We start from the raw sequence: 22,893 nt of genomic DNA, 5'->3' as shown, positions 1-22,893 counted from the left end.
TCATCACGCAGGAAAAGCCAGCTCCAGCCCCTGCTGATGCCTTCTAAGACTACAGACCTTTAAACTGCACTTCCCAGAAAACTGAGTTTCCCAGGACAAAGCCAAACTGCCTCTTAGGCTAAGCTGGTTTAGTGACACAAGGGCTCTGTTTGGGTTGTAGCTGGAGAGCTTCTAGCCCTGCCCCTGCCTTATGCAGGGGCTGGCGGCTGCTCTTTGCTTTGCAGGAGAATCCTGCAATGGTTTGGGTTGGAAGAGACCTTAAAGCTCACCCAGCTCCAACCCCTGCCACAGGCAGGGACCCGTTCCACTGGAGCAGCTTGCTCCAAGCCCCTGTGTCCAACCTGGCCTTGAGCACTGCCAGGGATGGGGCAGCCACAGCTTCTCTGGGCACCCTGTGCCAGCGCCTCAGCACTCTTATAGGGAAGAACTTTCTCCCAATATCCAGTATCTGCCTCCCCTCTGTCAGTTCAAAGCCATTTCCCCCTGTCCTGTCACCACACAAGAGACCCAATTAAGGAATACATGATCCTCTTGCACAGCATAGAAACTTATGTAAGTATAGAGAACATGCTGCTTGCTATGCTGCCCACCTTTAATACACAGCTCATCACAGAGAGGAAAACATGGAGACAGCTCTGCGCTGGTGGCAAGTCACAGCAGACAGCCCTTGTCTTGCAGACACACTAACCCAGACCTCATGCACCGAAGGAAATCAAGAGTCCTTTCTTCTGGGCCTGGATGAACAGGGATAGGATTAAACAGGAGAAATGAACACACGTTTAAGTGCAATAATCATGCTGGGAACCCTGCAGAAACCCCTGTTGCGCACCAAAAATGGTACAGAGTTATTTACATTAAAGCCACAACCTCGCCCTTGGCTTCACCCAACCATGGCCAAGAGGAGTTTTCATGGAGCAAAACGTATCATCAAGCTCCTAAAAATACCAGGGAATTTACCAGAATAGCTTTGTAAACGCCTTGTTAAAAGGTACGTGAATCCTTCCCAGTGGCCCGTTTTAGTCAAAGAAGCCACAGAGAACTTGTATCAAAAGATTTATTGAAATTCATCAATGACAAACAGACATAAAACTCAAAAGTTTGGCTCTTCTGGGAAAAAAAAAAAAAACAAAACAAAAAAACCAAACCGAAACAACCAACCAAAAGAAAAATAAACCAAAACTGTTGCAAATGTATTTATACAGATGAAATATTGACTAGGAAATACAAGTCACTTCTAAAGCTATTTTAAAGAGGGATATGAAAGTAAAACTGTACATTCACTAGGCATTTTCAGTCATTTTACTGACTTCCACTAGGTAAGAAAATACAACTTTGTATTAGTATCTCGTGCTTGAGTGTATGAAAAGAAACCTCCTACCCTACATGCTGAACTGCCTCCTGGCTTTAGGTTTGTAAAAAGTCTCCAAGTATAGAGCACAAGTGGAAGTAGTTTCTCATCACTTCAAATCGACTAGGTGTTATATATTACAGACCAAAATAGTACACACCTTATTGAAAAGGGTTGAAACATTTTGTTTTATTACAATTGTCAGATTCATTTCACTAGTAACTCAGGGATTAGGAACACTTTTTATATATATTTATATATATATTTAAATGCCTGCCATTTTCAGTGTCTTGGCTATACCCTAGCCAAAGGAAAAGGAACCCACCCCCTAAATAAACAGAAAGGAAAACACAACACACAGGGCAGTGAGGAAGAGGAGGGATTGCAAATTCACCCCACAAACCAGATTCAAAGGAACATTCCCCCCCCCCCCAAAAAAAAAAACCCCAACCAAAACCATTTGGTCACTATTTACAAAGAGCAAAAGGAAAGGTACCTACAAAAGCAGGGAAAGCGTTGGCTGAAAATGGCAGTCATTGACGGACAGGCAACAAAGAAATCACTTGATCCAGATGCCATTCTCACCCCCGTTGCTGTGGGGGGATGATGCTGGGCCTCAATTTGCAGCATCCCCCAAAAATATGCTTCCATGTATTTAGTGACTGGCAGCGGTGGCAAAATCCCAACGAACCAACGCTATTCCAAATAGGTATATTTGAGGTTCTCATCCACTGATTTTCCACTTACATTTTTTCCTCTTTTCAGAATCTCAAACTATCCACTCCGATAATAAGAAACAAATTACCACTTGGTTTATACTTACTATTGCAGTTACCGGGACTAAGAGAGGGACAAAAAGAAAAGGGTTTCAAATGAAGAGGAGGAGGAGTGGCAGTAAAAATAGTATTTTATTCCCTTGCCCACCCAGTCTGCTGCTCCCTCTCGTTCCCACAGCAACATTACAATCAGAAAATAAAAAGGGGGAAAAAAAAAAGGGGGGGGGAAATAAAGGTTGGGGGTGTGGGAAGGGGAAATACAGGGTAAAAACAGTCAAATCACAATAGGAAATTGTCAAAATAGGTTATTCAGTTTAGTCATCTTCATCCCCTTCGTCTTCAGGTTCTCGTTTTCTCTTCTGTCCCCGTTCTTCATCTAGAAAACAAAACACAACTGGAGTTAGACGAGGGCTCCCTCATGCTGGTGAGGAATTGAGCGGGTTCAACAGGCTCCTGCTGGGGCAGCTGCCTGGCTCTCAGAGAGCGGGAGCACAGAAAAGGGGAATTCACTTTCCAAACCAGTATTTTATCTCTAGTAAAAACTGCTGCCATACCGGGCTCTTCTTCGTCTTCATCGTCATCTACCTCCCCATCGTTGTAGCCTTCTTCATCCTCCTGCATTTGGAAAGAAAAATAGAGGATTAGAAAAGTTGGGTTTGGTGCAAGTCCTTTCCCAATCTGGCAATATCCAACCGCATTTTGCAACAGAGAGGAAGTCCTTGAAGTATCTTAACCTGAAACGAAACAAAAGGCAGACCCTTCCAATGCACTTCCAGATGTTTCGGTGCAGAAAATCAGAGGCGACCCTCACAGCCGCCTCTAGCTTCAAATCTGCAGCAAGAAAATGGTTTTATAAGTATATATATGCTGCTATGTAACTGCAGACTTTGTTCTGATGTCCTGAGTTTGATGTCTGGTCTGTAGGAGAAGGTACGTGTTCTCGGGAAGAGAGCTACAACCAGGCATCTCCAGAGCCTGAGGAGCTGATGTTGGTTTTGGGAAGAGGCTTTCAACCATTCCAGAGTGGCAGTCAAGTAGCTAAGGCTGTTTGGCTGAAGGACAGGTAATACAATCACCTACAGTCAAATTTCAGCCCCATCCCAATGGCTGTGCTAACAGCAAGGTCTCAGCAGACTGTGATCGGCTCAGCACACCTTAGAAACAAAAGCTGGACCACACAAAGAATTTAAGCATCCTGAAGGATCCCGAGGTACAGGCCCAAGAAGGAACCTTGCTCTGAGAGCCCAGGGTCAGTAATTCATGTACTACTCTCTTGTCTGTAACCCCAGCCTTTAAAGGCCCCACAAAACCAGACCTGCAGATGCTCCTGATGGTATTTTTGACATCACCTCAATAAACAGGATGATTTCATGTCAATGGTCACTAGATGGCAGCTGGCTCATAGACAGGCACGCCTCAAAGCCACCCCCACAGCCATGCTTCTCGAGTTAAGCAAACACAGTCTGCGAGTAGTGAAAGCCTCCAATACTTGGTCCACTTCTTACTCAACTATTCCCAGTTAGAGCATACTCATTCCACACCCATTATTAACCGCATAAATCCTTACCTCCTCTTCTCCGCTCACGTCCTCCTCTTCTCCTTCCTCTTCTTCTTCCTCGTCTTCTTCGTCTTCTACTACCTGAGCGTCATCGTCATACTCCTCTTCTACAGCCAAACAAGATCAACCACTCAGACATTTAAAGTTTACTTCCCCCCCACCTCCCCAACACTGCCACCTGAGATCTGACCTCCCATCGACACAGGGAGCAAATTGAAAGCACTGCTCAAGGGCAGTACAGAATTAAAGCAGCTCTCCAGCTGCTAGACAGAGCTAAACGTGGTCCTGGGCCTCTTTAGCCTAGTGACAGGCTGGTGTGGCAGCTGTACCCATAGTCTGAGCTGCTTTAGGGCTCTCATGGTCCTGACAGTAAGTGACGGCACCTCAGGACTGCTTCTGCTTCAGCTGCTCCTGTTCCCACCTCTAACACGCACTTCTGAGCCCGTGGGACTCTTACAGCTCTTCATCTGTAAGTGCCCATCTGCTCCCACCAGGGATGAGGCAGAACCTTACAAGCCAACCATGCACTGGGAACCCTCCCCAAGGGACACCCCTCGCCTTTATACCACCAGAGCAACACAAAGGGGTCACACACCATCCATCGTCTGGGTTTGCAATCTCTTTACAAGGGGAAAGAGATTGAGCCAAAACAACAAACCAGAAAGTGTTTTCCAAGCTGCAGGAATGGTGTTTTGGAGGTTTTTCACGCATCTGAAAGCAGGCCCAGACTTGTGCTGTGATGAGAGCCTGTGCCTGCTGAAGGCAGCCTCTGCCAGGCGCTGCTGCAGCACTCGCTGCTCTCACCAGAGCCCACACTCAGCACTCGAGGGGAAAGTGCAAGTCCAGCTATTCTGCTTTTGCTGCGCAGCTGGGTTTGAAGAGTCTAGCAAATTCCCCAAACCCAGCCAGAAACTCATCCGACCGGTACATGGTGCCTCCGAGGGCAGTCTGTGGGGAGCTGCAATGGCACCTGCACCCCACTGGGGCCCACCGTGTGTTTTCCAACACTACAAAGTTGCTCCTTCGTTAGTGCCTTTCACAGAGCTGCCCCAGGCAGACTGCAATACGTACACTCTCCTCTCTTCTGCCTCATCTCAAGTAGCTCATTTTGCCCCCACAGAGCAGCTCCAGACTCCTACTAATGCCCTGGCTCCTTCACTAAATGCCTTGATTCAGCCCTTTTTCCCATGCCTAGTCTGGTTCTCCACCCTACCCCTCTCCATCAGGCTCTATACGACTGCTCACACTTCCCCAAGCGTATTGTTCCTGGAAAACTGCAGCGTGTGCACACCATCCTTTCCTACCCATTTCTGCTTTATGCTCTCATCCCCTGGAGTTTACTGTTCCCTGAACTCTTTCCGTGTCTTACTCCTCCTCCTGAGCCCTTTCTTCTATCACCTAGAGATAAGACTTGAGCAGCTCTTTCACGCCCTGCCCATCTCCCTTCCCCCTGTTCCTTCACAGGACACTGAGATACTTCCGTCAGCTGGAAGGAGGTGCTGAAAACACCCTTCTCCTGCCAGCAAGTCAGAACTGGAAGCAAAACATACCACAGGCAGCGTATCAATCTTTCAACTTACATACACCGAGTAGCCCAAATCCACATACCGTCTTCATCTTCCTCCTCGTCGTCTAAGCCCTCCACGTAGCCCTCTGCATCAGAGTCCGGTGCTTCTTTGTCATCCCGATCTTTCACTAGAGATAAGACTGAGAAAGTAGCTCTTTCAGGCCCTGCCCATCTCCTTTCCCCTCGTTCCTTCAGAGGACACTGAGGTACTTCTCCTTTACATCAGTCAGGAAGGAGCTGCTGAGAACACCCTTTTCTTGCCAACAAGTCAGAGCTGGAAGCAAAATGTACTAGGCAGCATATCGATCTTTTAACTTACGTACACTAAGCAGCACAATTCACATACCATCTTCATCTTCCTCCTCGTCGTCTAAGCCCTCCACGTAGCCCTCTGCATCAGAGTCTGGTGCCTCTTTGTCATCCCGGTCGTAGCCATCGAGGTATGTGAGTTGCGGGAGGAGCTTGAACACGTTTTCTCTGTAATCGTTCAAGTTGGTTACCTCGCAATTGAAAAGATCTAGACTCTTCAGGTTTTCTAGCTTCTTCTGCAAAGAAAGAGAAGTCTCAAGTTCAGGGCTACAAAAATGAATGCAACAGCGGCCAGAGTTCACGTACTCAAGAGCTTCCCGTGACAAAAAGGTCATTTGGGGTTCTGTCTGCTAAGTTGGCATGGAACAGAAATGTGCAAAGCCTGACCAGTGCTGTTTCAGTACCTGAGAGTGGAAAACGCTCTCTCTCAAGTTTAGTATCTCACAAACATAAGACTGATGTTTGGAAACGTCACTGGGGTTGGACAGGGCTTGGAGCAAGCTGCTCTAGTGGAAGGTGTCCCTGCCCATGGCAGGGGGTTGGAACCGGGTGAGCTTTAGGGTTTCTTCCAACCCAAACCAGTCTGGGATTCTAAGAAATTGAACAGGAGTAGGAGATGGTCTGCACTGCCCACAGCACTCCAAAGTACTACCAATAAAAGCACAAGCAGTTGGGAGTTTGTATCAGATCTTATGAAATATCTCCCTTCTGGAGTTAAGCATGTAGAGCAACAGTGACACCAAGAAAACAATAAGCCTCAAACCAGGAGCAGCAACAATCCTTTCTCTCATCTCTTTGCTATATGACTTAAACAGCTCTGTTCTCCCCTTCTGCTGCGGGAAAGGAGATCCAAGATGATAACTGCTCCTTGAGACATTTTGAAAGGAAGCATTTGGGAAATAAGCATGAAGCAAACCTCTTCATTCTAGAGAGCAAAGGGCACACAAACCACAAACTAGAAAACAGTACCACCAGAACTGACACTTGGGTGCTTTTTGGAACTTGACATCAATCGGAATGAACTGCAACCTGGCAAACCTGATCTCAGCACTTGAAATAAGAAGTATAATGACCATGAGCAGGAGAGGTAATGGAAACCAGCAGCAACCTCTGCCCAGCTGCAGCAAGCAAGCCCAGTACGGAGGCACATGGGCTGCAGCTGGTCCCCCCAACACCACACGCTGCACCCTTGGGTGGAAGCAGTGGCTGCTGTTCTAGACCCAACACTCCAGGGAGAACACACCAAGCTCAAGCAGAGCATGTGGAGACAGCCCCACAGCCCCCACCAGCATGGAAAGCCAGGGTGATCCCCACAGCGCCCGTGGGCAGAGCCCAGCCCCAGCAGCCACTAGAGGGAAGCAGCCGCTCGCTGCCGGCACAGCCCCAGGGCAGGGCGGAGGGAGAGCCCCGAGGCAGGCTGAGCCCACAGCAACCCGGCCTGAGAGATAAGCGCCAAAGACACCCCACCACAAGTTTCTGCGGGCTTTCCAAGCCCATAATGCCTCTACTCATCGCAAAATGGGGTTTATTCCACCCTGCATCACATCAACTTACCAGAGGTTCTATTGTACCGAGATCTTTTATTTTGTTGCCGCTTAGATTTAGATGTGTGAGGTTTGGACACTTTTCTGCCAACACTTCCAGTCCTCCTGAGATTCTGTTGTCGCTTAACTCGAGCTGAAAGGCACAGAAACATCTTGAGTTTTCAGTGCAAACACGGATCACAAAGCAGTGTGGTCAGCTACATCACTTTCTACATGAGCAACACCTTTACAGATGCGGTACAGTGCAAAGAGGGAGGGATATGACACAGGACACTGTATTTACCTTCTTAAGTTTGTTTAACTTTGGTAAGTTTGCAACTGAGGTTAAGCCTACGTTGATTGTACTTAAGAATTCCAGCTCTTCAAACTCATCTGTAAGGCCTTCGATTTTGCCTTCGTACGACCTGCAGTTGTCAAGAACAAGTTCTTTAACCTGCAAAGACAACACCACAAACAACACTTAAGATGTTCTGTCCTGCATGGAAGATAAAGATTTCCCTCACAAGCAAGGAATGACACAGATGAGGCAAAACTGAAAGGAATTCTGGTTTAGCAGTGTTTCAGGAACACAGGTATTTGGCTTTGCTTCAGCCGCCTACCCTTTGTTCTATCAACATCAACAGTTCAAACCCATTCATCCCTGCTTACCCGATGCGGTGGTTAGAAGCAGCACTGTCTCTGGTGACTGCAAGCAGTGAGCATTCTAAGGAACATGAAACCAATCTATTTATTTCCAAGCTCACCTACAACTTTGACACTCCGTACAACTGGTCCTATTACAACCTATCAGCAGTTGTTAAAATAGCTTCTTTCTTAGTGTAAAACACTACTTGAGCTTTTCAAGCATGGAGAGCTCACACACTCTCGAAACCTGAAGCTGGTACTGGTGATCCTAAACCAGGTCCCGCTGGAGTCAGACCTCAAGCCCTCCTGTTAGGGCAGCTTAATGATGGTACTTCAGGGGAAGATCTTCACAGAAGCAACTCCTTTCCTGGGGAACCACAAGGGGTGTGTCAGCTGGTGCTGGCAGGGAGGTTCAGAGAGCATCCTTCTCCTGCAGCACTGCACCCCTTATCTCCCTCACCCTGCTGTGGTGGGGAGGCTCAAAGGGAGAGGTGAAGATAATGCCCCCATGGGGCTGAGCAGCAGAGGAGCTGCCTGCCAGCCAAAGCTGACAGCCCCAGCAAGTAAACGCAGGCTTTTGTTGTTTTTAAACAGAGCACCGCTCTTCTTGCAGGTGTGATCTTCAACGGACACAGAACAACAGCATCAATGCAAAAGAGCCCCTAAATACACTCCCTCCCTGAATAAAACTGCTCTTTTCACCCTAAGCTAGGTCAGACTTGCGGGACTCGAGTCAGTTGCTAACGTGAGTCTCTGGGGAAGCTCTGCCACTGAGGGCTGTGACTCCACAGGAAGGGCTCAGCCATGTGGGGAACACCCATAGACTGGTTTGTGTTGTAATGGACCTTAAAGCTCCTCCAGCTCCAACCCCTGCCACGGGCAGGGACCCCTTCCACTGGAGCAGCTTGCTCCAAGCCCCTGTGTCCAACCTGGCCTTGAGCACTGCCAGGGATGGGGCAGCCACAGCTTCTCTGGGCACCCTGTGCCAGCGCCTCAGCACCCTCACGGGGAAGAGCTGTCTAATGTCTAATCTCTATCTCCCCTCTTCTAGTTTCTGTGCTTTTTCTGACTTCTCCCCCAGGAAAACCCACCCGTCTGTGTGTACTACAGACCCCATCCCATGCACAAGGTCTGTTTACAGGATTGGAAAGGGAGGGAACGCTGCTTTACGCTGGGGACGGGATAAAAGGAAGTCTGCAGGAGTGGCGTATGCAGAACCATGAAGCAGCTCTTCAGTTCGCACCATGGACAGTTAATATGCAAATATTTAATTTTCTTAATTTTTTTATGAGTGTAATCCCACTGCACAGAGAAGAATCCTGTGTAGTTTTATAGCTCCAAACAACATCCCTAGGTTTCTAATTAAATCCCAGCACTGAAGTCAATAGGGAAAGGAGCCCAAAGCAACACGAGAGCACAAGTGATTCATTGAGAGTAGGAGGATCAGCGTTAGACAGGAAATACATTTTCCAAGACTCCACAATTTTCCTAGAAGAATTCTGATAGGGAATGACTACACAATAGTCTTCCAGAAGAATTTTAGGCTGCTTAGAGGACTCAAAGACCAAGTCAAATGCTCCTGATCCCAACTGCATCTATTCCAGTGAGGGAGAGAAAGAAAACCCAACCAAACTGCAATAAAGCCTTCTTGCTTTGAAAGGCAGACAGCAGGAAAGCCATTCTCAAGGCAAACACACGTATCCCCTGCCTGTAACAGTATTCAAGCATCAGCATCCTCCAGTGAGACCAGTGTGGGGACAGTTTGCTCAGTCATCTGCTTCACACACACTGAGCTTCCGCCAAGAAAGAAGTTAAATACAAGAAGCTCCCCCCCAGACTGAGCCCATCCAGCAGCTGCTTTGCCCGCTGCATCCCTCCTCACCAGCACAGCATGGCCCTGCCTGCCCCGTTATCTCCCCTGCCCAGTGAGGCGGCTCATCCGACCCACCCACAGACACGGAGCAAGGAGGGCAAAGGAGCCTGTGCCGCAGGAGAGGGTCTCTGCAGAAAGGGCCTGGTTTCCACATGGGAAGCTGCTGCTTGTGCAGAGCACAAGGTCGGGATTTTGCCTCATCCTCTCGACAAAGGAAGTTTGCAAGAGCACCCGTAGGAAGGCGAAGCAAGGCGGGAGGGAGTTCAGGGAGGGACAATGCTCGCAGCTGCAGCAGCCAGCACAGTGTGGAGTCAGAACTGGCTCTGAGCTATGCAGCAGACCAAAGGCATGGAGCGAAGCAGCACCTAAACCTCACAGCGAGAGAGTAAGTGCAGCTACTCATACCCCAGGAGGTGGGACATCCATCCCTTCATCCTCCCCAAGGATGGAGGAGAGGCAAAGGCGGAACCAGACAAAGCTCCCTCAGGGGTAGAGATTTGAGGGGGAGCTGGAAAAAGCCATGGATGCATAAGAAAAACCCTTTAATTTGCTTCTACTTTTAGTCTGCTTTACAGAAAACTTTGATACAGAACTGCCATGTTCTCTTCACTGTGCCAAGCACCGAGATACTGGGCAACGGTACAGTCAGAACGACTCCATGGGGAAACTATAATGGAATAAATCTGGCCAGGTTTGCAAGTGGTAGAATTGAAGAGCTTGTTCAGGAAGGAGCAGAGCACAGGCTCCCACTGCTCCACACGTTCAGCCACAGCAACATACTTTCAGTGCTGATGTGGTTAGAGGTGTATTAACACACGGAACTGCTTCTAAATGAATGTGACTACACAAAGTAAAACTAAGATCAAAATTAAGATGGCTTTAACTTCTAGATTTAAGAATCCCATAGAAAACACATGTGCAAAAGGAGGATGAACAGAGCGTGTGGGCCTTTTCCCCACTCGCTGCCACGTGCACGCTCACTGCTGCATCAAACCCAATTCCCCTGCACACAGTACAAGCAGTACAAACTACATCAGCTTATACAGTTGTTATTAAGTATTAAAATGACCCACAGCCTCTCAGCCTGCAAGTCCTCTGCACCCTGCTTTCCTCCCCTTCCACTCTGACCTGCCTTCTCCTCCTCAAAGGCCTGCTGGTTTGCAGCTATCTGGAGAGGCAGTGTTGTTGCCCCCCTTATTAACAGGGCACCTTTCCAACAGGCTGGCTGCTGCACAGAGGTCTCTTCTCCAGCCTTAGCCCCCTTGTGAGGATGTTGGGCCTCATCCAGGCACACTACAGCCCTGACAGCGAGCACATAACTGCGTCAGTATACAGAGAGGGAGAAGTGGAAAGGTGACCTTAGTAAAGCTACATTCCATCTAAACCAGCTCACTACCACAGAAGTATGACAGAAGGACTAAAATCCTATTCCTTGTTTGTTTTTCAGAAGTCTTTGTGATCTTAAGGAAAATTCCAGCTCCTGAATCACTCTCCAAACATCTACTGAGCTTCCCTGAAAACACACAGTAAGACTACAGTTTTTACATCTCTTTTCTCATCTTCTGTCACCAAAACACAGAACAAACTTTTGCCTGATGCAAGCAGCCTGGGTGAGCACCCTTTGAGTCTTCTTGTATACCTGAAGGAGATGAGCAAGCCTCTGCTGGTCTGAACCAATTCAGTTCTATCACACTGCAGCCTCTAATACTACAGACACGTAGATGAGTAGTCAGAATTAGGAAGGACAATCAGAACACATGTGGAGAGAGAAGCTAAGGGAATAAGTGTCCTCAGCTAATCTGTGTTTAGCTGCATCAAAGACAAGAAGATACAACTTCATTACCCTTATCACTGCCTATACCACAACGCATAAGCAAATCAAAGCACTAACTGGAGCAAGTACTAATGTAAGTGCTAGTACAGACAAGCCACATAACCCATATTTATCTTCTCCAAAACCTGCTGTTCAGTGAGGAACACTGGAGGAGCAACACACCACAGGCAACACACCACTGCAAACAACACCTCAATGCTCACCTAAACAGCCACGAAGGCACCTGCAGGTGAACATCTAGCACGAAACCTACCATGCAGGTGGCCAGGTTGGTTCCCAGAGCACATACCCATGTCCTCGACAGCACTTGTGATAATGCACCATCAGGTGCTGGGGTAGGGATTGTTCAGCTTCAACTGCTGAGTGTTCCTTGCCCAGCCTGCCCTCTCCTGGTCCTCTGTACTCCTGGGGTGGCCCATGGCTCTGCTGCCCCTGTCCCCCCCTTGGCTTGGTGGGTGCCATCTGCCAGAACAGGTGCTTCCTCCTGGTTGCCTCCTGCTCTCGCTCGAGCGTTGCTCTGTGGTTTGCTGGTATCAGTCCTGCTTTCAGCAGCCGCACATAAGCAAGGAGGTTGCTGCTTCTCCAACACACTCTTCAGACCACGTGTCCTGGACCTGTTCTCCTGTGGTCATCCCTGGTTCTATTTCCAATGGTCTCAGACACTTTCAGCACATGACATCACTTCTCTCTTAGCACACACTGCACTGTTACTGTAGATTACAGCATCCCGGGTATCTCTTCACGACCTCCACGACATCACACTCTACATTACTGCCTCCTTGATAACCAGGGACTCTTACTCGCTTCCTAGTACGGTTACTACACTAAGCTGCGTTCCCAAATGCATATGCCATCCTTAATATAGCCATGAGGTCTACTGAGAGACTCCAACTTGTTCCAAGGGTAAGGACAAACAACCGTGGATAGGTAAGCAACCACTGGATTTTCTAGGATTCATCACTGGTGACATCTGGGTCTCGCTCGCTGTGCACAGTACCTGGCAGACCTGCCCCTGCCTCCCTGAAGGGACCACACTCTCCAGTTAGCAACACAAGCACAATCAATACAACATAATTACACACAGACAACTATTAAGCCACACATTTTACCACCTTAAGTCTGCATTTCCAACCTAACTGGTAAAAAGATGAAGTCTCTCCTTCAGAAAGCCTCCAACCCATGGGCAGGGAGATCCATGACCTTGGTACTAAGTTCCCAAATCCCAGCCTGTAACTGAAGGCTTAACAAGGTGACAGAAGGACATGGCTGTGAATATGATTTTAAAAGATAAAAAGCAAATTTACAAGTACAAACACCATTCTGCAGGCTTTAAAAGCAGGAACAGCAAAGGCTGCAACATCTCATTTTCAGCACAATGGACCAGATGCTTTTGAAGTGCACGTTGCATATGGTACCCCAAGGACAGGAATATCCCGCTATGTGGCATTCTTACTGAAAAAAGCAGGTAAAGATGAGGGTGTTAACTCTGGTCTTGCACAGCTCGCAACCAAACGATCCAGAGGAGCACGGGCAAGAGTCCTTAAGACCTCTTAATCCAGTGGAAACCTCACTTAGAAGAGGGCACAGCTGTGGTAAGGAAGGAGGGAAGAGCAAGGGAAACCTGTTGTGGAAAGTGGAAGCAAAGTCCAAAAGACTTCTGAAAGCACAGACAGTTTTATTCTCTCCCAGATGCAAAACACTTCTTCAAGACATTTGGTTTCTGTCTTTGGCGGTTCTGTGGTGTCAAAAGCCTGCACAGTCCATGCAAAGCCTTGCACTGCTCCACAGGAAAGAATGACCACTGCTGCCTACTGCAACCAGACTGCCAAGAGTTGTGTGAGCTCTTGTACTGTACTCTAGATCTGTACTCATGCACATGTGGGGATCCCTGAGCAGAAATGGACCTCCTCAGATTTCTATGCCATTCAGTTTGCTCAAGCACGTTTAAGAGAAGCCAGCCCTCCAGTCACAATGTCCTCATTTGCTGGAGAAGGCATGGGTTTGACAAAGCTGAAGGTAACAGCCCAAGTCTTGCAGGAGCCCATCACTCATGCTTAGATCCACAGTGATGGCAAGGATACCATGTTCTCCACCCTCATGCTACAAGCTTCCCCTAAAGTTACTACTGCAGGAGATACATATTGCATGAATTTCCACGTCAGATACTATCTGGAAGGTGACTAGGGCAACAAATGTTTGACAAACCATACTTCACACCTTGGGCTGACAAAGCTGCTCTGAAGGCTCAAAGACACAATGCAACTTCTGCTCTAAGATGATCAAGAGAAGGTAACCAACTTGAAGAACTGAACTTTAATGTATTTTTTAATAAAGACAGCACCATATGCCATTTGCCACCTGCATTCAAGACTGATCTCTAGCTACGTTAGAGCCCCCTGTGATACAAACACAGTGCAGAGGTCCAGCTCCTGGTGGAAAGCAGCATAGAACACCACCCTTGTCCAAATCAGAGCAGCTACTGGACTGCTGCACATCAACTAAGACCTACCTTAGGAGCTGTTCAGCCTTCTCCTACCCCTGGCATGCTGCCCGCAGGCAGGGACAGAAGCAGGTGCTGTGGCAGCCACTGCACTGGCTGCATGCCACAAGGGACTCCTCTTCCATGGAGCAGTCCCCAGCTGCTCCTCCTGGGCAGCTCAGTGGAGATGCTCCGGGATGAGGACCTGCCCACAGACAGAAGTCAATTTAATAGGGAAAGGGAAAATTCCAATCGAATTGACATCCTCTTCCACCCCTGAGATGCACAAGTAAAAAGCAAACCAGAATAAAGTTAGGCAAGTTTTTTTTCCTTACCAAACCAGTATGTGATTTGGGATTTTAAGTCCTTCCTAGCCTTCATTACAAGTATCTGAGATTTACCCTACAGCACATGTCTTAAACTAGATAGCTAAGGACCATCACTTTAGCACAGGCTCTGGTCATCACTGTATTGAGCAAAGAATCTGTCAATCTTGGGGCAGGGAGAAACGTTGAGCAAAAAATGGCCACGTAACACAAACCACTTCCCTCGAGGTACAGGCAAGATGAGGAGCAGCCAGAGCACTTGAGAACTGCATTAGCAGGGGCAGTGACTGACAGCTGAGGAGGACTGGATGGGATTAGAAAGTCTACCTTGTAATTGTAAGCACTGCTCCATTACCATCATCATGGATACCATGTCCAAGCGTCACTGAATGCCAGACACCTGTCAGGACTTCAAAGCAGTTCAGGCTCCAGTTTGCGGGAATTCCCCCCAGGCTGAAGTTTATAGGATTTTCCCCACACTGGAACAAAGGTGTCCCTTCCACCAGCAGACTGGCCTCTCTGATACTGCGCAATTCACAAGTGCTGAACACAACAGCTTCCAGCACAGCCTGGGTCAACAGCGACCTGCTCCACTTCCAGCTCTTTTGCCTATTTTATACCACTTCAACCAATCTGGAACTCCCAAATTCTTGCAACAAAGTCATGTGAAACTACTACTGGACCTTCAAAATTCATCTAGGGTTGCTCAAAATGACACAACCCCAAACTTTTGTATTAGAATTCCTCTTCTGCATCTCTTTCTTGGAAACTCCCAATACCTCTGCACACTTCAACAGACGGTTTTAAAGCCCAAAATTAAACTTCCAGCATTGCACTGATACAGTTTTGGTGCCTCTCATATTTTTCACTACGAACACCACTACGCACAGATCCTGTTACTGCTGTCTCTGAACTATAATGCCACTGTTCTCATACAGGTTTACTCTCTGTCTATATCCCAGCAAGAGCTTTGTATTTAATTTAGTTGATCCATCAATCACATGATAAAGGAACTCAGATTTACCCCAGGGTGCAATAAAGGACTTGCGTGAAAACATTTGCTTAGGGACTGCGATGCGGTGACAACAGGGGCATGCCTGCAGACATCTGTCACAGTTTGGGCTCAAGCAGCTTGTTAAATCACTGTACCCAAGTTCAAAGTGATGCAGTAAAGTACCAGTTTAAAGCCACCTTTTAAAGTCCCCTCAGGCTGGGCTCCCTCTGTGTTCTCTCCCACAAGGATGAGCACAGTTGGTGTCCTCCTTCTGCTGGCCACAATATGTGTATGGTGGGCTCTGCATCACCCCTACCCCAGCAAAGGGAAAGGTGCAGGGGAGGAGAGATGGGAAATTAGTCGTTTTGTCTGTCTGACTGCTGTTGTGTGCCATTTATTTCTTTAAGTCAAACCTGCTCTGTGTTCAGAGGCAGCTTAAGGGCTGCTTGCGCAGCTCAGAAAAAATCTGGCTCAACATCAATACATTTATTTTTTACTCCCCTCTTAATATTTTACACAGCAGAGCTATAAACCCTGAGAGCACTACATACGGCTCCGACTCATTTTACATGCTTTTGCTCTGTTCTATGAGAAACTAAAGGTCCAAGTGAAACACACGAGTGGCAGAAGGGTGAAGAGGCTTGGCAGTTCTTGGCTACACCTTTTATCTAATTATGAGGCATCTCCAGCACTCAGGAACTTCCAGAAAGACAAAGGCAGATTATTCTTCCTCAAACAAGGAATCCCCCCAACCAAGAAACCCTGTGAGTCACACAAATACACTTTCACACATTTACAAGGGTCAGTATAGCCATATGCATAAGCAACACAGTAATTAACGAATGGAGAACACGCTCCAGTGACAGGGAAAGCTGTTTCATTCAAAAGCATGGAGCTACTTTCCACGTTTGTTTCTACTGTTAGCAGCATAACTCTGTAAAAAACTCCAAATATTTCTAGTTTAAATATCTGATTAAATGGCTTGATCTTCGCATTACACGTTTTTTAATATTCACATTAATGTTACTTGCTTCTCTTTCCTTCAACTGGTATCATCTCGCTCTGCTCCTGGCTGGGGAGAGTGACTTTTTGCCTGGTCCCTTCAGCTCCACGTCTCGCTATCTCTGTATTTGACAAACAGAGTGTCTGATACCACATCCCAAGTGCTCTTCGTTCACTGCCAGCTATTATTAAATAAACCAGAAGCAAAACATAAGATCCCACTGCACCTTTAATTCAGAAACTCTTCAGTTAGAAGCATTTAGCTGAGCCGCTGTTTGTTCGGTTGCACGTACTCCGAATTGCCCTCAGCAACAAAGAGACACACATAAAAAAGGAACACTGCATTTAAATGAAGACTAATTTTAAGAGCTGCATATTTAATAGAGAAAGCAGTCTCTGAAGATGTCAGCTGCTGGAGGAATGCATTAGCAAGTCATACTTGTGAAAAGATAAGCTCTTCCTAGGGGTTTTTATGGCTTCGAAGGGAAAGTGTTCACTAGACCAAGTCGGACAAACGAGTGCTCACAGCACAACTTCTACACGGTGGTGTAAAGGAAAACCACTGTGGCGTTTTCCCCCCTCGTTGGAAGTATTTCAAAGGTCATGCTTACACACACAAGGGCTTCAGGACTGATTTTAGCAACGTAGTAAAAAAGTACAGACTATGTATTTACTAGCAGTTTTGTCTGAAGGATAGCGAGAGCAAGAGAGGAGACAGGAACAAACTGTACGCAGAACAAGTCCAGCAGTGTCACACATAGCCGAGAAGTGCCCATCACTCCAAAGCATAACAAAACCATCACTGCTCTCTCTTCCCTCTTGAGACTTGCACCTCACTGCACACACAGAGGGCTTGGTTCATGGAGCTGAGCTGTTTGTCAGTCAGGACTGCTGAAAAGCTGTCACACGTTCCACAAATGGCAAGCCCGGCTCGGTGGGTGGTGAGGAGAGGACCTCCCTTCCCCCTTTCCTTTTCTTCCTTTCCTCCCTTCCTGGCACCCCAGGCGAATCCTGCTCCCTCCCAGGCACAGCTCGGGAATTCCAGCAGTGCCTGGGATCCTGGTGTGCCAACCAGAACCACCCCCAAACCCCTTAAACCTTCCCTGACTTCTAATTCATTCAGAGAACATTCAAGATGCAGCACCCACGCCCCTTTCATGGGTCCAGTTCTTAATTTTCAGGCTTCTCCAATTGTACCTGTACCAGAAGGAGGATGGGGGGAGTAATACACAGAATGAATGAAACGGGAAGATTCAGCCAGCATCAGCCTCATGGGATGTAAAAATTTAAGAGAGCAGCCACCGATACTCATGCCATCATTCAGTGTACACTTGAAGATGCACCACTGACAGACAAAAAGCTCTTTTAAATACAGCAATAAATACAGATATTCTAGAAGCCCTAAATCACCGCACATGATTAATGGTACCTTGAAACACTCAGGAGTTTTTGGTGTACCTTTAGAGCAGAACAGTGGAAAGGTATATTCTATTTATTGATATAGAACACTCAAATCCTGCTGCAAGGGTGGATTATAACAGTTAGGCTTAACCCTGGAAGGTTTGTACTAAGCAGCTTTTTTTTTTCCCTTGTTTCAACAACTTGTTTCACTTAGTGGGCAGGACAAAAACCTGTCTTTCTTCAGAAGATGTGTTTCTTGATGGACTACAACACACTTACATCAGCCAAACCTGCTGTTTCTCTTCATGCACTTTTATCAAGCTAGATTTGGACACACACCTGAATCATACAGCAGATTTGGTGACTGTACTTCACATAGTGCTGCTTAAAAGGGGAATGCTCAAGAGACGAGGGTTAAATAAATGAAAATCTGCCCTTGCTACTTTTGAGCAGCGTCACAGAGAAGTGGGAAAACGAGGCAACGACTTTTAGTTCCACTGGTTTTCAATCCCACGTTCACAGCTCCTTTAATATGGTTAAAACTTAGTCCAGGTTGAGAGAAAAGAATTTGCCTGGTCAGGCCAGCAGTCAGCTCTGAAACTGGTCTGAAACTCAGTAAGGACAGCTCGCACATCACCAGCCTGATACTGCAGGCTGCAGTGCCTCCAAGACTAACATCCATCCATCCATCTAGATACTCATTACAGACACTTGCATCTGGAAACTCAGTGCCCTAAAAAGCAGCTGTTGCACAAACTTAGGAAGTTTCCAAAGGGGACAGCTACTTCTTGGGCCATCTCTGCCCTGCTGGCAGCTCAATCAGCAGTTAAGTGATGCAAGTCTGCAAAACCCCATGGTAATCTGCACACCCCGCAGAGGCTGTACGTGCTGATCTCATGCCATCCCAGACACAACCTATCCCACTTTGTTCACACCTCTTCCTATTTTGAGGTTGCTCAGCCTGGGCAAAGTTAAAGAGTCTGTATTTGCACCCATACACAAGACCAGAGTATTTTCTAAACGCAGGTTTTGGAAGTGATCTGTGTCACTTTAAGCTCTTTACAGCTCTCACAAGTATCACAACAAGGAACTCGCTTGAGGAAAAGAGCCTTTTTATTTATATTCTTCATGTGTATAGATGCTCACATCCCATTTCCCCTTAGTGTTAAAATCTACAGAAGCCCAGTGAGAAATCAGACTGACAAGTAAGCCTGAAAGTGCAACACAGTCAGAACTGTAGGAAAGTCTCACTGTTAGCATCAGTATTTTATCACTGCCACAGGTTTGAGCTGATGGACTAAATCCTCAGTCTAAATGAACCAGTGAGTTGCTGTAAACCAGAGAAGATGAGTGTGGGGCACAATGTCAAAAGCCTACCTCTGTGTCCCAGGGTTAAGAGTCTTAGTCCTGAACCTGTTCCACAGTCTTTGCATTTTACTAATGAGTTTACAAAGGGGATGAATAAGAATGGCCCCAAATACATCCAGGTGAGCCTCCCCCCCGCCCCGCAAGGTCAGAGGTTCCACCACTACAGGCTGCTGGTTCTGGAGGAAACCCATGGGAAATAACTGTATCTGACCCATTTCCAGCAGGCAGTTAATTATAATAGAATTATAATAGAAAACCACATTGATAAGATAAGCAGGGACAAAAGTGACAAAGGCTGATGGGATAAAAGGTTGAAATTTCTGGGCACAAAGTAGATGCACAACCTCAACTCTGGCTGTACAACACACAGAAAACCAGATTTCAAGCATCAAAACCCCAGAGCTCTCACCAACACCGAACTCATATAAAAACGGAGGGAGAATTGAAATACACAAGCCACTATAACCCACTTCAGGCCATTTATGTTATGTTTTATTAGCCAACACGTAACCTTTCGGGCTGACTTAAGAGCTCAAAGCAGCTAGCTCAGCTGCACAGCACCACACAAGAAGTATATGGGGCAGATCAAGCTCTAACAGACCAATCTACGCTAAGAAAGAACCACACTGCCTTATCGACATCCTATTATCTAACTCTGATTTACAAAAAGTCATGATCCTGTATGCTCTGATAAGAGGCTATACACGATGTACCACAAAACCTGAGTGCATATAGGGTAGAACTCCCAAAACAAGTGTATTCATGGTTATTTTCACTGAGATTTATTTACCTTGAGCTTAAGAGTTCGAACATAATGATCCTACCTATCTGTCAAAGCAGCAACCAGGGAAAACAATGCACAGAACCATCCCGTTCATGCCCCCAGACTTCCTAAAATCCATAGGTAAACGATATCGGCATTAGGGCCGCTTCTGACCCCCAGTTCCAAGTCTTTTAGCTAAAGCCTTCGGGGGGTTTAGCTGGATTTCATTTTAAGAGGTAAAGAAACAAGGCTTCAAACCACGCGCTTAATGCTGCCCGACACACGTGCGCACATCTGTAATTAATGGCTCTAAACAGAACTGTTCCCAGTTGGCATCTTTATCCCCCTCCATACGGAACTAGAAAGCTTCGGCTAAGGGAGGAGATGACCTCGGGAGGCAGGAGACACACGACTCGCTGACAGTTAAAGGCCAGCAGGTAAGACGTGGTGACAGGTTCAATAAGCCTTAGGTTACAGTGAACTGCTGCCGGCTCCCGAGCGACGGAGGGACAAGAACCCCCCGCAGATCACAGCGCTCGCAACTTCCTACGGCCTAACACAGAGCACAGCAAAACCAGAACAAAACCCAAGCGTGGTTTATACCTCGCACACTTTGGATCAAGTCTTTTAAGCCGCAGGTCTTGCCTTTAAAACGCTAAATAAGCCTCCAGCAGTAGGAGCGATGGAAAATCGACCGGAAACAAAGAGAAAAAAAGGCCAAAAAATCATTAAAAATAAGGGTAATTAAAACCCAGGAGCTCCATAAGCAGAGACCTCCCTTCCCGCAGGGCCCTGCCCAGGAAGGAGGCGTTCTCCCCGCTCCCTGCCCGGGGGCACCTCACACCGTCGGGGCCCGGTCCACACAGCATGGGGGGGGGGGGGGGGTCGGCCTTTACCTCCCCCCCCCATTCCCCCAGCGGCCCCCGCGGAATTAAATCCGAATAATAATTAAAAATAATAGTAATTAGAAATGACAATAAAGGGGGGGGGGGGGGGGGGGAGGCGCCTTTTTTTACCCTCCTGGCTCGTCTCGCCGCGGCCGTCACAAGCCTCCTCCCGCCCCGCGCTCGGCGACAAAATGGCAGCCCCGGCGGCTGGCAGTCATGTCGGAGAGGGCGCCCGCCCGTCCGCCCGCAGCGCCGAAGGGGAGGCCCCCTCCGCCCATGTCGCACCTCCACACAGCCGCGGGCACAGCCACAGCGGGCGGCCGGGAGGGAGGGAGGGAGGCGGCCGGGCCGGGGCTCCCCTCCCGGCTCCAAACCCCGCGCCCGGCCGTTCCTTCGCTGCGGCTGAGGAGGAGGAGGAGGAGGAGGAGGAGGAAGAGGGAGGCGAAGGGGGGGGGGGGGGGGAGGTAAAAAACATGGCGCCGCGTCCTACTTGCGGTGTGGCGCTGGCAGCGCGGCGGCTCGACGGGGCGGCCTCACTGTGCCCCCCGCGCCCCAACAACGGGCCGGGGCTCAGCCTCAGCGCCCGCCGGGGACGGCGGCGTGTGCCGCGGCGGTGGCGGGCGCCCTCCTCCCCCTTCCTTCTCCCGTCCTCCTCCTCCTCCTCCTCCTCCCGGCCCAGGAGTTTTTAAACTTTAAAGCGCAGGGTACACCGGCCTGCCCGCCTTTGTCCCTCGGACACCGCGCTCGGCCACCGGCAACCCGCGGGGCCTCGCCTCCGCCCTACCCCCAGAGAGGTACGTTCCCCCCCTGCTTCCCCTTCCCCTTCCGCGCCGGGGCCCGGGGCGCACCTCGCCCTCCACGGCCATTATGCAAGGGCCTGGCGGCGGCGGCGGCCCCGCTGCCCTGGCGACCCGGGTTCGAGCCCCCGCCAGGCGGGTTGGGGGCCGCGCCTGCTCTGCTCTGCTTCCCCCCCCCCCCCGCCGCCACCTCCGCCAGCAGCTCCATCGCGGCGGGGTTCAATTCCGATCATTAACATCGTGTTATTAATTTTTTTGTCCTGACAAAGTTTTCTCTCGCTCGCTCGTTTATTCCGCCAGACGCGGAACAACAACCTGAAGTCCGGCCCCAGGGGAAAAGGGGGGGGGGGGGAAACGGAGGAAAAGGGAAGCGAAGGGGAAGAGGGGGGGGGAAGAAGAAGAGAAAAACACGCACACGCACACATCCAGCCTTTTTGTGCGTGTGTGGGGATGGAGGGGGTGGAGAGTGCGTGTATTTCGTGCCATAATTTATTATTATTATTATTAATTCAACGCTCGCGCTACCGGCGGCGATTCCCGATCGCTGCCCCCCCCCCCCCCCCCTTAAAAAAAGACCAACCCAACCCCGCCGAGCATTGCCTTAAAAAATTCTTTTCCTTTTATCTTCTCAGCATCTGGAGAGAGGGAAAAGAGGGAAGAGAGAGAGAAAGGGCGCGTTCATGAGGACTACAAAGTTACAAATATGGCTCCCCAGTCTCTCCTGCCTGATCACTGCAAAGAAACGAAGACGCACTTTAAACTAAACCGTTTCCAACTCGCTCGCAGCCCCCGCCGGCCTCTCCCTGCCCAGCACCCAGCACAAATATTTGCCAACTAAACACGAGAGAGAGGAGCCACCAACTTATTTTATTTAAACGCCCGGCAGACCTTTCCCCCCCACCCCCCCTCCCTCCCTCCTCGGGCATCGCGCTCGGTTTAAGGGGAGGGGGGGTCAGGAGCAGCCGCTGCTCCCCAACATCCCTCCTTTAGACCTTAACGCGCTTGGGGCACCCCGAATCGGGGGGAGCCCCCCATCCCCTCCGCGCACAGGTAAGCACCTCAAGGGCAGCAGCGGTTTCCCCCGCGAGGGGTTGGGATGCGCACCCCTTACCAACAAAAATAAGATCATAAAAATAAACGCGGGATGGGTTTTTATTATTATCGTGATTATTATTAGCATTATTTTTGCGTTGCTTACATCTGAGGGCGTCCTGTTCCGCAGCTCTAAGTGGATCCTTTTCTTCATGTCCATGTCCGCGGCTGGCGGTCCCCGGCTCCGCTCGCAGTGACACCGATGCAGACCCCCCCGACGCCGCGGTGAGGGACTTTGAGGGCTCACCCAGCTCCGCTCGGAATCCCGAGCCCCAGCACCGCGGCGAACACTAACCTGATAACTGCGGAGGCGGGCGCTCCCGGGGGCTCCGCGCTGAGTGACACCGCCAA

The 22,893-nt window shown here is 48.8% G+C and overlaps 1 protein-coding gene and 1 long non-coding RNA gene across 3 annotated transcripts; one reads left to right on the top strand and one right to left on the bottom strand.

The window, feature by feature from the left end:
• Positions 1-1,509: 1,509 nt before the first annotated feature.
• Positions 1,510-22,863, bottom strand: ANP32A (acidic nuclear phosphoprotein 32 family member A). 2 transcript variants are annotated; one of them, XM_065689038.1, is made up of 8 exons: positions 22,649-22,863; positions 7,386-7,535; positions 7,113-7,235; positions 5,596-5,794; positions 5,291-5,389; positions 3,692-3,789; positions 2,679-2,739; positions 1,510-2,500 (listed from the first exon to the last, which is right to left on the bottom strand). In XM_065689038.1, the coding sequence occupies exons 1-8, from the start codon at positions 22,700-22,702 to the stop codon at positions 2,439-2,441; spliced, it is 846 nt and encodes a 281-aa protein (XP_065545110.1). In that variant the 5' UTR covers positions 22,703-22,863; the 3' UTR covers positions 1,510-2,438. The 2 variants fall into 2 exon arrangements, with proteins under 2 accessions (XP_065545110.1, XP_065545111.1); XM_065689039.1 differs by lacking the exon at positions 22,649-22,863 and adding an exon at positions 11,687-11,704.
• LOC136019148 (uncharacterized) lies at positions 21,313-22,617 on the top strand. The gene is made up of 2 exons (XR_010614760.1): positions 21,313-21,447; positions 22,083-22,617. It is a non-coding gene; the product is annotated as an uncharacterized LOC136019148 (long non-coding RNA).
• Positions 22,864-22,893: the final 30 nt, after the last annotated feature.

This window comes from Lathamus discolor, chromosome 8 (assembly GCF_037157495.1).
Source record: "Lathamus discolor isolate bLatDis1 chromosome 8, bLatDis1.hap1, whole genome shotgun sequence".
Taxonomy (NCBI): domain Eukaryota; kingdom Metazoa; phylum Chordata; class Aves; order Psittaciformes; family Psittacidae; genus Lathamus; species Lathamus discolor.
Note: the sequence above shows the minus strand (reverse complement) of the source record. Positions and strands in the feature narration are given on the sequence as shown.

What these genes read in the sequence shown, in the direction of transcription:
- ANP32A (XM_065689038.1), bottom strand. Translation starts at nt 22,702, where the DNA reads ATGGACATGAAGAAAAGGATCCACTTAGAGCTGCGGAACAGGACGCCC. An exon ending in GGAACAGGACGCCCTCAGAT is followed by an intron (nt 7,536 to 22,648) that starts GTAAGCAACGCA and finishes TTGTCTTTGCAG; the next exon opens with GTTAAAGAACTTGTTCTTGA. An exon ending in TGAAGACGAAGAAGAGCCCG is followed by an intron (nt 2,501 to 2,678) that starts GTATGGCAGCAG and finishes TTTGTTTTCTAG; the next exon opens with ATGAAGAACGGGGACAGAAG.